At 41.8% G+C, this 14,749-nt stretch overlaps 1 protein-coding gene across 1 annotated transcript; it reads left to right on the forward strand.

The window, feature by feature from the left end:
• The first annotated feature begins 1,047 nt into the window (after positions 1–1,047).
• Positions 1,048–14,103, forward strand: slc7a11 (solute carrier family 7 member 11). Its single transcript, XM_048970470.1, has 12 exons — positions 1,048–1,817; positions 5,356–5,482; positions 5,772–5,887; positions 7,357–7,482; positions 7,617–7,716; positions 8,033–8,077; positions 9,296–9,419; positions 9,982–10,085; positions 10,892–10,988; positions 11,226–11,375; positions 12,274–12,451; positions 13,674–14,103. Exons 1-12 carry the CDS (start codon positions 1,532–1,534, stop codon positions 13,727–13,729), a joined length of 1,509 nt encoding a protein of 502 aa, XP_048826427.1. The 5' UTR covers positions 1,048–1,531; the 3' UTR covers positions 13,730–14,103.
• The last annotated feature ends 646 nt before the right edge of the window (positions 14,104–14,749 follow it).

Below are 14,749 nucleotides of genomic sequence, written 5' to 3' on the forward strand. Positions count from 1 at the left end.
AGTCCTGAAGATCGCTGTTAACTTCCTGTGAGCAGGCCGAGAGATATGTACCGCTTTGTGTGGCACTGCGAGGGGGGGGGAATCGTGGGCTTTGTATTTCATCTTCACATCTTTCGTTCCTCAAACACCCCCGCAGCGGGCGGCTGTCGCCTCCAAGAGAGAGCTCCGATCTTTACGGAGATTTTACTCACCACACGAAATCAGCCCAATCAATTCATCTCCTTACTTTAGGGACTGCAAAGCCCCTACACCCATTGTTATCTCTGTAGAAGTTGCCCTGCTTGAGGCCGCCAAGTTCAGAATTGAAGTTGCCAACCTGTTATTTACAAGAATGTGGTTTCCAAGTAGCTTTTGAGCTTCACGGGGCAGAATTCCCCTTTGTTATTTTCACTTAAGCATAAACGATTTCAAAGGATGCTGTGGTGCAGTTTTAAATAAGAAAAAAAAACTTAATGATGAAACAGCACAATAAATTGCATTTGTAAAAATATAACATTTTGAGCACAGACACTGAAATATGAGGCACTGATGGATAAAATTACAGAGTGCTTCTTTAACTTTGGTGAAAGAAAACATTTGTTATAGCTATGTATGCTGTTTTAGACCTAAATTCCACTGAATCTTATAGCAGCATTTAAGGTTTATGACTGCATATCACTCGGGCCGGATTATATGCTCTTTTGTATTTTCAATTGTTGTAGTCATTTGTCAGGCATTAAGGTGCTGTTTGGAATCAACATGTAATTCAGTATTTTGCTTTTGTACTTCCAGCCAAAACAAGAAAGTAAGTCGGCTACTATTCAAATCAGGAAAAGGTGTGTCGTGTTTGTCAGGTGTCATCAGGTGGCCTAGTTAGGGAACATGTGACAAGCCGCAGATGAGATCCTAAGTAAGTTTTGTCTTTAGGGTAATGATACACACACACACAGACACACACACACACATGCATATATTTGTGAAAAAAAATAGACATGTATTTCTCTGTCAGAGTTTTTACATATTATGAGTCTGAGATAAGCTTAGTGTAAATATTAATTTTGCCCTGACGTATTTGCTAAGTGGGGATGTATTTGATATTGGCTGCTGCCAGCAGGTGAAACTCCCAGGGCTTGAATGCGTGGAGAGGGAAGGGACGCGATCCCATAATGCGCGTTTGTTCCTGCGGTCACGGAGAGCACTTCCTGTTTCCCTTTAACTCTGACGGCGGCGCCCACGCCGCAAAGTTGCTGAGTAATGGCCCGGCATTCAGGCGGCTGATGCAAATCTGGAAATTTTGCGTCATCATCCAGCACACGAACTGAGCATGACAGTAGGGCTGCCATGGAGAGCCTGCATATCACTGTGACAAGGCAGTTAGAGAGGGAGAAAGAGAGAGAGAGAGAGAGAGAGAGAGAGAGAGAGAGAGAGAGAGAGAGGGAGAGAGAGAGAGTTTGCGACAGGCACAACTTGCATTAAGTCAGAAAGAGTTTCTCTGCTCAGATTTTACTTTGGATGCCCATTGTCTGCCTGCCAAGATCATACATGCATCAACATGCCTAGGAAGTCGTTTTCGGTTAAAAAGATCCCCATTAGTGATGTGGATTCCAGTAAAAATGCCATTAAAGGGACCGATTCACCTGAGCTCTGCAGCCCCTCTGCACCTTCTGACAAAGTGGTGTTGAAGAAGAAAGTTACTCTCCTCCGTGGGATCTCCATCATCATCGGGACCATCATTGGAGCTGGGATCTTCATCTCTCCCAAAGGAATCCTGAAGAACTCTGGGAGCATTGGAATGTCCTTAATCATCTGGTCTGCCTGTGGAGTCCTATCACTCTTCGGTAAGCGGGTCACATCTCGTCAATCACTGTAGCCAGAATGTGGCTGAAAGCTGTCATACGCAAACACCGTTTAATTAATGTACTATTCTGAACTGAGGCGATTGTTTTAATTAATTATCGTACAAGTGCAGACGATGAGTTTTGAGAGACAAAACTAGAAATTCAGGGAAGGTGGATTATTATAAAGAAAATGAGTTCCTTTGAAGCACAAACAAGATATGAGAAACATAGAGGAAGTGCTTACAACATAAATGTCACAGTGTGAAATTAACCACATGTAAAACATGAGCATTAGGAAAAGCGGGAAGTGGGAAGGTCCTTGTCATGCGTTGTGAATACTTATTAGCTTCAGAAATACACGAAGTAGGTGATACTGTACAGTGGAGCGTACAAGGAAACTGCACTCATAACTGATATCAGATTGTGTGTTTTGCTTCACTTACAAACATTAAAGAAAAGCTCGAGAACTACTGCCTGATAGTAAGCGCATGGCCAGTTTTCGGAGGATAATTGAAAGCCATCGGAAGTCGGTCCACTTAGCGATGTCATTTGAGGATGAGATGCGTTTGGTACGAAGAGGCCTGACTTCGTAACGATGGAAGTGCTGATTACAAACTTAAACTAGGTTAAAGTTTAATGACTTCTATCTGGCATCTTTGAGACGAAACACACCCTTCATTCATAAACACAGTCAAAATGGGGTAAATGATTTCAGAATTGTTTTTTGAAAACTGCTCTTTCATTTATGCTTCCTTCATTCTGGAGTCTGGACTTTGGCAGAAAATACATCTGTAAGCACCTGACACTTTGATCAGCACCCAGAAAACTCCTGCATATCATTCCAGCTGTCAGTGAGCACCCTGCTTCCGGATGCTATGTCTACGCTAGTGAATGGGACATAACCCCAATAAAATGCATGTCTGATCTTGTTGAGCAGAGAGGCACTAATTACAAGTCAAATTCCCCTAAACCAAAATGCCACGCTGCAAATATCCCCAAAATTTCTTCGACCGTCCACTATAAATGGAATTTACACATGGTGTGTCTGCCGGGACAGAGGCAGCAAAGAGTGAATCAAAAAGAATTTTCTGCTGTCTTTAGTATCCAAATTGTCCATAAAATTATAACAGCTTAAAAGTCATTAACGAGTTCTGGTGTAAATTTACACATAATGAATTTATACTGAGGGCGACCCTTGGGTGTTGAATGCACAAGTCCTTTTGCATAAGAGCGAGTGCAAGAAATGTAAGCATTGCACTTGAAAACGTCTTAAGCATTGCAATACTGACAACCAGCAATTATCTTTCAGAAAGCATCCTTGAAAGAGACTGGTAAAGGGGGATATTCCGTTCTGTACCTTCTGTTGACTGTTCACTTAGACATTCAAGGTCTAGGGGCCTTAAATCTTCCAGTTAAATGTGTGGGAGAAAGAAAATAATGTTTGTTGTATAATGATAGGACTGGGTTATATTTTCAGTCAAAGCGCAAAGGACCTTGGAGTAGTGGACCATAAGAATTAGTGATCAGACTTCTGCAGAGATGCGTTCTTGGCTACTGAGTCCACCTGCTTTAAGGAAAGAAACCTCTGTTCCTTCCAGCTCACTAATTGTGTAAAAAATAAAAATAAATTCATGCTCTGCAAAGCAAATAATTAATGATGCTTTGGAAGTATGTCTGCCAAGCACAGTTATAATATAGGAAGGAGCCTGTTTTTTTTAATTAATATTTTTTTAGACATTAAGTAACTCCAGCTTCAGTTCACTCTTTGGGAAAATACAGTTATTAAAATGGTATCACTGGCTAATTATGACTCACAGGGGCCTTATACTAAACAAATGCACAGATGGTTTAATATGAACCAGCAAAGGTTGTACTCGTGGCGGGATCACTGCCTGTTAGACACGCATCTGGGGAGCGTGGCTGAGATTTTGCAAGGGCTGTGACGCTGCATGCTTCCGGAAAGAAAGCCTGCGTGGGGCTGTTTAGGATGACGGATTTCAGCAGTACTGCCCACTGGCTTGACAAGTCCTGCCGGCACCTGGATGGAAAATTTCTGGACTTTTCAGGACTTCATACAAGCAACCAGGCCCAGAGTGGCCAGTGGCTCGAGCGAGTCCCCGGCAGGGCGCTTAGCTGTGGTGCCGATCAGAAACAAAATAATTCAACAAGTTTACAACTGAGCTGGTGAGAAACTTTTAAATTTAAAATTCAAAAACAATGTTTCAGAATGTTAACCGGTGGATTCTCACACATGCACAATAAGCCACGATTGCTCTGCGTAGAGAAATGCGCAAATACATGGCATGCACATCTGTGAGACAGCTTGAGCGCAGTGCGCGGTTGCGGAGGTGATCACTTGCTACTAAAAGTCGCTGGAAGTTTCTCAAACGACGGACGATAGAAAAGTACCAGGCGGACCTGAAAATGTCAGACAGCTTAAACAGGTCAATATGCTATTTATTTATTTTGTCCTTGAAATGCCAGTAATAAACTAATTTGGAGAATAAGACATGAACTGTGGCATCATTCATCAAAGTTCCCCCAGAACGAAGAGCAGCTCCTGGCTTGAAGAGTTAGTTCCACTTCTTGCCTACAAGAAACACCAGGCTTTATGAACACAGCTTCTGATTTTAAGTAGGAGGTGTAAGAATTTATGTCTCTGCTAGTCTGATACCTCTCCATGTGCCCTGAATGATCTTAAGGTTGCACTTTATGCTGATTTAACATTTGTCTTATTAGTTTGCTGTTTTGTTCGATAGATGTTCTGTTGCTCCTGCTGCAGTCCTGCTTACTCTCCTTCCTCGGCCTTCACTAGAATCTCTGCCCAGCTGCTGTAATTCCTAGTCGACATTGCTCATGTACATCACTGCTGATTTGCTGAAGCACAACTTCCTTTCGTGGAGGAAACTCACCAAACGGGGGGGGGGGGGGGCTTGGATTATGTCCCCCTATTTTTTTTCTTTTTCTTCAATTTAAAAAATATCAAAAAAATAACTTTGAATTTTGGGAATATGATTAAAAAAAAACTAAATTTTTAGCCTGCAACAATTTCTGAGATTAACGGCATAATTCGCAGGTCCTTGAGATGTAAAATAAAAAAACCTTCGGTGCCTGGAATTTGCCCTCCCAAAAACAAAGCATTGATGGTCCATGAAGGCACCGTCTTCTGGGAGCACAGTGTGCTTCTCAGGCCGATAGGTCGCAGCGCCTTGGGTGGTAGGTTCACGTCTCCAGGTTGGCGCGGGGATTTCAAAGTCAAGTCCTGCAACAAGGTTATTAACCACCAGCTGTTTGAGGGACTGTCTGACCCTGATTCGTCAAATGTATGTCGCTTTGGCTGAAATCATCTGGTAAACGCAATCTAGTCGTCTACTAGACTTCCAGAAATGGAGAAGACAATTGAAACTTCTGCCACTTGTGATGGACATTCTGCTCAAAACACTCAATGTGTGTCTCACTTTTAAGAATGTGTTTTATGTTTGACCGTTGCGACCTCGTTCCGATTGTATCGATTCGCTTCCCATTACTGTCTTCCCAGGAGCCTTGTCATACGCAGAACTTGGCACGTGCATCAAGAAATCCGGTGGTCACTACACTTACGTACTTGAAGCCTTCGGTCCACAAGTTGCTTTCATAAGGCTTTGGGCTGATTTGATTGCAATAAGGTGAGTAACAGATATGTGTGCAAAATACCACAATAGTGCAATTTATATTAGCGGAACAACTGGATTTTTGGATTTTATATTAATGGCAAAAAACTGAAATAGTGCTATTTATATTAATGGTAAAAATATCCATCCATCTATCTATCCATCCATATTCTAATCTTAGTCAGGGTCGCGGGGTGGGGTACACGGCAAAAATATGATATGCCTTTTTAATATTGTAGCAGCAATTCAGAAAACACGGAGAGTGAAATTAGCCCTGTGGATTTTAATACCGTTTTCTCCAAAGGCCCGCAGGGTTGGCAGTGATCTCATTAGCATTTGGGCAGTACATCCTGGAGCCGATATTCATGCCGTGCGGGATCCCTGAGGCTGCGGTGAAACTCGCCACGGCCGTCGGCATAAGTAATCCGCCTTTTACATCCCTTCGTCCTTTAAAAGAATGCTGATGTGAATATGCTTTAAATATCTTTAACGTAGTAAATAATAAATAGTAATAAGTAACAAACTGAATGATCGAATGCATGGCTTTATTTTGTCGTTTGCATAAAAAAACTAAACTGGCTGCATTATTTGGCAATATAATCGCAAATTGTACAGCCCCCCAAAAAAAGTCGCTCAGAATATTATTTTCCAGCACAACTCACGCATATTTTGTTTAAGTCTATAGATGAACTCTGCTCGCAGCTTCTGATAAATATTTAAAGATGACCTTACTTTGCTTAATTTTTTTTGTTTGTTTTACCGTGGATGTGTGTGTATTACAGCTGCGGGCTGTTTTTCCCCTTTGTGTGATGTTATCGCAAAAACATAACGCAATTACAACAACAACAAAAAATAAAATACATGGTTTCCCATGATAAGATTTAAGGAAGTTGCTCAGATTAGTCATAAAGGGATCGATACTAGGTGGTTTCACTCGGAACAGATTTTACAAGGTAACTGGAGGAGTGTGAAAATGGTTGATATGCTTGGTGGATGCAGAGTAAAACAAATGGAGGCTATAAGAAAGCAAAGGGGGTATTCGTCACGTGCGGAGACGCTCCTTCGGCTCTCAGGTTCATCGCGGGCCGCCATCAAATACAGGTAAAATCATAGTATGTACAGCACGCGGGAGGTACAGCCGAATGTCGCGCTGACATAATAGCAGATGCTCGGTCTCATTTCGGAGATGGGACCCCTAATGTATCGATTTGTCAGAAAAGGGATATGGTTGGATATCCCATAATAAAAGCAGGCAGAGGTGTAGACCGGGTCCCTGCGTGGAATAGATGGGTTTTTGGATACACTGAGCATGGAAAAGCCAACCACAGCCCCGTCATATGGGGAATCTACGATGATGGTTATTTACGAAGTCACCTCTTCGGTAGCCGGCGGTCAGGCTAATTATAAAAGTGGTAACAAGCCGCTGGATCCACATAAAGAACAAAGAAGTTGCTTGTAAATGCAGAAATACGGTGGCAGGAGGGATTTTCAGAGAAATGCACTGCTATGATTATTAAAGGTTACTGGGGCAAAAAGAAAAACAAAACATACAAAGATTTATATAGTTTAGTACAGATGGAACTCAGGCAAATCTGTGGTCACATGACTCTCCCTCGAGACAGCTAGCCACACCCCTTATTACACGGGGCTATTCGGTATAACTAAATAGATTACGCTTGGTGTTTATCTGCAGATAAACATGTTATCAAACATGTTTGATATTGGACAATATAATATTAAAATGTAAAACTTATTTGCATGCAGAATTTGCATCACAGAGAACTTTTACCTGATTTAAGGTCATTGTTTTTTAAATTATTTTGTGGGAGTATAGCTGTCCAGTGTATCATTGGGTAAAAAAACACTTTACCTCCTACTTTGTCACACAGCCACAGTGATGTACCTGAACAGTATGAGCGTGAGCTGGACCGCACGGGTACAGAATGTTCTGACAATAAGCAAACTCCTCACCATCGCCGTTATCATCATCCCAGGGATGGTCCAGCTCTTCAAAGGTACAGTGCTGTCAAGCCATGGTTACCAATTTCATGAAGACATCAACACGCGATGACACATATTCCAGGCATCTTATTTGCGGGGTGGTTCCTGCTTCCCAAATGATGCATCTGTGTGACATTTCTTGCTGCAGGTGAAACGAAAAACTTCGAGAATGCATTTGACTTCAACAATGTCCAAATGTCGGGGCTTCCCTTGGCATTTTACTCGGGAATGTACGCATATGCCGGATGGTGGGTGACACATCCTGCTATTTTTCTTCTCCTTCGCCTTTCCAGCCTCGTTTATGCCTAAAGACTGATACATAATCAGAAAAATAAATCACTCACATGGCAACCAATCCTACTAATTATATGTATAATTTAAATTTTGATCGGTTCGGTAATGCACAACATTTAAAATGTTTGATATTTATTGTAAATTAAAGGCATTCTGAGAATGCGCAGTTATTTATATTTGTTTGTGATTCTTTTACAGAGTTTGAGCATTTTTCTTGCTCTCTGCTGGATGGCCTTTCCATACTTGACATAGTACTTCTTTACCCTGCAGGTTTTATTTGAATTTCGTTACCGAGGAGGTAGAAAACCCTGAAAGGTATGTTTTCACTTCAGACAGACAATCTGATATTTTAGGGGCTATTAGACTCTCCATGAGATCAAAAAATAGAAAACAACTTTCTCCTTTCTGATTGTTTTGCCGAAACTTTATGTATTATGACTTTTTAAAGCACAGAACGACATTCCTGATAAAAACACCCGGTGGTTAATCTCTGCATAACGATCCTGTGAATTTGATTACACGCAAACACAATATCTGCTGCCGAATAATATCTACAATAGACCACTTTATGAATGCTATCTCTTGCGACTGACATAAGCAGTACGGTATTACGTATAGCTTATTAATAAGTTTAAAGTGTCATAAGGCTCATTAGATTAAACATTTGCCGACGGTTGCCGAACGATCGTTTCCGTCTTTGAGATCTCGTCTGAATTTGTAATTCTTGTGTCCGCTTCTTCTTCTTCCTGCTTTAGCCGCTTTCCCAATCCTCTCTGTGCCGCCATTCCTCGTAGGTTGCTAGTGACGGTTTTAGTGGCTCATCGCTGGTGAACTTTTGCAAGCGCCGAGCAGCGTAACTTATAACCAGCATCTGCAGCTAAAGGCTTCAGCGTGCGCTGCGTTTTTGTTGTTGTTTTAATATTTAATTGGGAAGCTTAAGGTACGCAGAGTCAGGGCCAAACAGCGAGAGAGTCACTGCCGTTTTCTTTCCACCATTTGTGCACAAAGCAAGCGCGCGGTCGTTAATATTCTCGGGTAATCCTCCAGGCTCTGAGGTTATTTTTCAATTATTAAGCCCCTAGTAAAAGTGTGCGGATCACTTCAATCAGCAGGTGTTGATGCAAGTAATGTTCATTTACCTAGTCAGCTAGTCAGTGTAAATCTGGTTAATCTGCTTTTTACAAGCTCCTGTATAAACTGTTGATTTTCTCATGATCCGTTTCTTTGATTTCTGTGCCTCTGATTGTATGACTTCGCTATTAATTCTTATATCAAGTGTGCCCTACAGTAGACTGTTAAGCACAGCATGTCACATACAGTACACATACATAATGTCAAATTCAAGACAGCACTCATGCACAAATACTGTAATGATTCCAACGCATTTCAGGGGACCTTGTTTGAAAGCCTTCCAGTAATATTGTCCAGTTCCTTTGTGGTACATGTTTGCATCGTCCTACAACTGAACACTCCCACATTGCGCATCCTGGCTCTGCTAAGCAGGGTTACTGAAGATAAGTTGCTCTTTTTCAGAACTGTCCCTCTGGCCATATGCATCTCCATGACGGTCGTCACCTTCTGCTACGTGCTGATCAACGTGGCTTATTACACGGTGATGTCTGCCGAGCAGCTCCTGGCATCGGAAGCCGTAGCTGTGGTACGTACTCAGCTAGGAATCCTGCAGTGTGGAATATAACAGAATAGAATAGAATATGTTTATTGTCATTGGTCAGTGACCAACAGAATTTGTCAGCCCCTCCAGTGACAATACTGAAGAAACAAAGAAAGACAAGAAAAATATAAAGTATATGTAAAAAAATTATGGTAGCACTTTACTTAAAGCATCTAAGTATAACAATTGATATTTCATTGACCCCATGGGGAAATTCTCTTTACGCCTCCCTCAACTAGCGCTTTGTATGGAAGAGTTAGCTGAATTAGCTGCCCCCTGTTATGTCACGACGTCACAGATGGGTTAAACGCAGAGGACAAATTTGTTATTGTGCGCTGTGGTGTGTCAACGATGACAATTAATCGCTAAAAAAGTTACCAAAGATATATGAACATTAAGACAGTTACAAGGATAAGGAACGTGAGTCATCCTTGTGGTGAATTTCCTAATGCATGTATATTTATAAATTTGGCCGCAGTAATGCAGTAGTACGTGTCGCATGTATGGCCCTCCCACTGGCCCACTTCTGCTTCTGACTCGTTCCCAGACGTTTGCAGAGAAACTTTTCGGCAGCTTCTCCATCGCCGTCCCCGTCTTCGTCTCCCTGTCCTGCCTGGGCTCCATGAACGGCTGCTTGTTTGCCATTTCAAGGTGGGCAGAGTCTTTAATGAGTCGATATGTAATCGCTCTAATGATGCCACACCTAGAACTTGGATTCTTCTCATTCGGCATGGATGAAGAGAGTCTGCACGGTGGTGCAGTGCCGCATTACCGCAGCCTCGCTTCTCGGGAAGCTGGGGTTCATTCCCTGCATGTGTGTGGAGTTTGCATGTCCTGCCCTTGTCATCATGGGGTCTGCCAGCCCCTCCACCCCATCCTGGGTTATTCGTTGCCTTCAGCCAGCAACAGATTGTGGGCTAATACATCTCAATAGCTACTCAATTACAGATTTATTTATCGTTATTTTGTATATTCTATGTCTTCTTTGGCCTCCTTTTACTAATTTACTATTTTTGGTTACTGTTTTACTGTTTTTACTTATTATATATTACTTATTACAGGTTGCTCTCAGGGAAATTCATTTCATTGCCTACATCTACCACTGTTTGCTGCTCTGTTGTGAATTTGTTAAATACATTTGATTTAACAGCTCACCAATAATATTGATCATGAACCATAAACACCATTTATAAATCTGTTACTTAAAGCTGAAGTGTTACCTATGGATTAATTCTAGGCTGTGGAGAGCAAGCCAGTTCTTTACTAACTAACATTCTTACTGTTCCATCTATATATCCATCATTCCATCCATCTATCCGTCCATCCATCCACTGCCTGCCACGTTACCCATGGTGTGGCTCCCATTGACAGGCGGTTCACGACTCGCTGTTCCCACGAGGCACCTCACCTTCCGCTTTGCCCAGCTATATCGTTCGCTCCTGGTTTTGTTCCTTCAGGATGTTTTATGTGGCTTCCCGAGAAGGTCAGCTCCCGGAAATCCTCTCCATGATCCACATTCGCCGGCACACCCCGATACCAGCCGTTTTAATTCTGGTGAGGACGAAAATGGCGTCAAACTTTTATACGTCCCTAATTAGAGATATAATTACTAATAAAGTTGGCCTGTCACTGAATACCTGCCTTCGTTTTCTGATTTCCCATAATCACTTAACTGTAAACAGTAGGTGTCGTCACTAACACTAAATGCTAAGCTAACACATGTGACATTAGCTACCAGATGCTAAATGACTGCTAAACTGTTTCTCATTTTCTACGTTCTTTTCCTTCCAGTATCCATTGACGATACTGATCCTGTTTTCAGGGGACATCTACAGTCTGCTCAATTTCATGAGCTTCATGCGTTGGCTCTTCATAGGGATCGCTGTCCTAGGACTAATATACCTCAGATATAAACGGCCGGAAATGGACCGTCCCTTTAAGGTAATGCTCGGCGGTGACCCTGAAATCCTGAGAAGATAATTAGAATCACTTTACTTCAAGATTATTTTCAGAGGAGATCTAAACAGTCGTTTAACATCACTGTCAGTAGGTAACAGCAATGCAAATATAATGCCTTCTGACAGCCTGTAATTACTGTTCCCGGAGGTTTTGCTGAGGAGGGTTAGTTCATGGTTATTTCAACGCATGTGGCATTGAATTTCCTAGTCAAATCTTGTGGGGGGGGGATATATATATATATACACACACACACACACACACACACACACACACACACACACACACAAAAAAAAATAGCCAAAAAAATTATTCTCTTTATAGTCAGTTTCTCTCCAAGGGACCAGCTGCATTTACATAACTTTGCTAAAAAAATAATCTAAAAAAATGATCAAGTGATAATTGTGTTTGGAGATTTAAAGAGAATTAAAGTTTTATGGTGTATTTATATTAGCATTTTATAGGTGTTTTTTTGGTTGTGTTGCAGCCTGTTATTATTCCACAGCAGGTTACTGATGAAAATGCTGAGAAGGGCAGAGGCTTGTTAACAGACACATTTGCATGCGGAAACAGTGGATTCCCCAACACTAATGTTAATTAGAATCCATGTTTATTTGCCAAATGCAGTTAAAACGAGTTCCATTCTGTCTAAAATATAAGGGCTTAAAAATGGATGTCCAAACCCTACAGTTGTCTGTAGGAGAGTATAAAAGTCAGAGAATTCAGATAAAGCCGTATAAGCGTATCTACTGTATGACAATCAAACATTGTGGCATTCTGAAGCATTCTGTTACATTATTAATGTGATGAATACAAATGATGATTAGGAAATGTCACTCGCTTATCGTTGTGCCTCCTTCCTTCCTTCCTTCCCTCCCTCCAGGTACCTTTGTTTATCCCGGCTGTCTTCTCTTTCACCTGCTTCTTCATGGTCTTCCTCTCTCTCTACTCGGACCCGTTCAACACCGGCATCGGCCTGGTGATTAGCCTGACTGGAATTCCGGCTTACTACATCTTCATTGTGTTCAACAATAAACCCAAATGGCTACAGAAGTCCTACGGTAAGATGCCACTATTAAGTAAAAGCCTTAACGCCTCTTGGCCAAGGTACTACTTCGCATGAAATTGTAGAAATAGTAGATGGACAAAATGACATAAATGTTGAACGAAAACTGACTTTTGAAGTAATTTACACACAATTGCAAAAGCACGTGCCTCAGTTTGTTAGGACACCTGTGATTGGATGGTTGTTGGTTCAAATCCCCTGAGACTTCACAATTAGACCCCTGAGCCAGACCCTTAACTCCTAATTACATGTTTATTCTGCTTTTTTTTTTGTTAATTGTCCATCACTTTGGATTTTAAAAAATAATAATAAAAGTCTCCATCAGCAAAGAGCAATGACCTCATGTTGAATTTCACTAGCAGGGACAGGAAGACACTTAATAGGATAGTTGTTATAGCTAAAATATGGCTTCTAAAATGACGGCAGGACTGAATCAGCACCTCCCTGACCCAGTCTCAACAAAAACTGTAAGTGACGAGTTTCATAAAGGAAGCATTTAGAGAAGGGCAGTCATTTGGAGGGTATTTGTATACAGAGATGCATGATCTGCTGTAATGAGCACATAACATGAACGACGGAAAAAGTAACACAGTCTGGCGATTCTTCTTTCAACCTTATCTGCACGGGTTTACGTTCTGAGGGAGCCCATGGATGCCTTTGCTCGCTGATGTGTGAGTCGTTAGGCCTGATGATTTTTCTGCACGGTCGTATAACAGCCGAGGTGTACCGGGCCATTTTACCGGATCAGGTGCAGCCCATGATGCAAACATCATTCCCTTATAATATCCCCATATTTCAAGATGAAAATGCACCATACATACTGCAAAATTGATTCGAGTGGTTTTATGAGCACCGAGATGAAGTCAAATGCCTTCTCTGGCCTCCTCCGTCACCAGATCTAAACATCATTGAGCCATTATGGGAAGTTCCGGAGCACAGAGTAGATTTCCTGCTTCTTGAAGAATGGTCCAATTTCCCACCACACACACCATCGTTCCGCACATGTATGACAGCATTCTAAGGCGGGATGAAGCTGTCCGTAGGGAGAAGGCGGTCGCACTCCTTAATAGGCGCTTGATCTTATGTTCTGTAAGGTATCTCCCGTTATCCTGCCCCCCCCCCCCCCCCCCAAGTAATTCCAAACTGACAGTATAGCAAAAATTGTAAAAATAAATCAAATAAAGATGACCTCATTATTTGTTTTTCCATCGTTTCAGACTGGATGAACCGGTCCCTCCAGATCATTATGGAGGTGGTCCCACCAGATTATTGATGGGGGCTGCAATCCACACTGGAGAACTGTGACAATGTGAAGGATGCAAAGAGAACTGTTCGCCAGGCACCTGTCAGACGAGCTGAGCTCCGTAACAGCTCAGATCAGCCACTGTTACCCAGCAAAAGGCAGATTTTACAGACAACTGCTGCACATAAGCACACTAATACTGGTCATTACACTGAACTTCTGTATGTAAGCTGATGTAATATGGACATTCATACTTTAACCACCCCAATTACTACTATTTGGACTTTGATACAAAAACTTGATTTTTTAATGGGCTTTTTTAAATTGTATAAAACACGTGTATTTTTATATGGAAGTGACACACTGTATGTTCAGGAAAAGCGAGTGTTTATATATATATATATATATATATATATATATATATATATATATATATATATATATATAATTTTTATTTTAAATTGCCAACTTGAAGCAATTCAGTCAAACTACAATGCTGATATATCAATTAACTGAATTTTCAGCTTAAATCACCTTTTTGTTCCGTTAATCAGTTTGTAAACGGATACAGAAGCTCGGTGCATCGTGACGTGCGGCCAGTTTGTGTCATGAAGGCCGATGACAGTGTATTAAACAGATATTAAAGGGGGAGTTTGCGAGGCTACATCTGATGACTGAGAAGAATGCCGATTTGCGATTTGGTATTCAGTCCCTTCACGCGGTGACCTACAGATAATGTCGTGCGTTGGCTTATTACAGCGGGAGGCCATATTGTTTGCCTTCACTGTACGCATCGGACGCAGATGACAGCCCAGCGGGTCAATAGCGTTTGTGAGGATATGATTCTGGGAGAAAATGAAGATCAATTTCCGGGTTGTAGGTTCAAGCCGGCGGCCATTAGCTGGTGTCGTCGATCATGATGATAACATGGGCTCCCGCACCGATCACAGGTCACCCGCCGGATTCATTGATCTCGGAGGTAAAATTACCAGTAATGTAGGTTCCAGGAATCCAGCACTCAGACGACAAAGGGAGTCGAACCAATCTAGC

Source organism: Brienomyrus brachyistius, chromosome 12, assembly GCF_023856365.1.
Source record: "Brienomyrus brachyistius isolate T26 chromosome 12, BBRACH_0.4, whole genome shotgun sequence".
NCBI lineage: Eukaryota > Metazoa > Chordata > Actinopteri > Osteoglossiformes > Mormyridae > Brienomyrus > Brienomyrus brachyistius.

Coding starts and splice junctions, on each gene's coding strand:
- slc7a11 (XM_048970470.1), top strand. CDS start 1,532: ATGCCTAGGAAGTCGTTTTCGGTTAAAAAGATCCCCATTAGTGATGTG. Junction 1,818..5,355: donor TGGAGTCCTATCACTCTTCG/GTAAGCGGGTCA, acceptor CTGTCTTCCCAG/GAGCCTTGTCATACGCAGAA. Junction 10,989..11,225: donor TACCAGCCGTTTTAATTCTG/GTGAGGACGAAA, acceptor TTTTCCTTCCAG/TATCCATTGACGATACTGAT.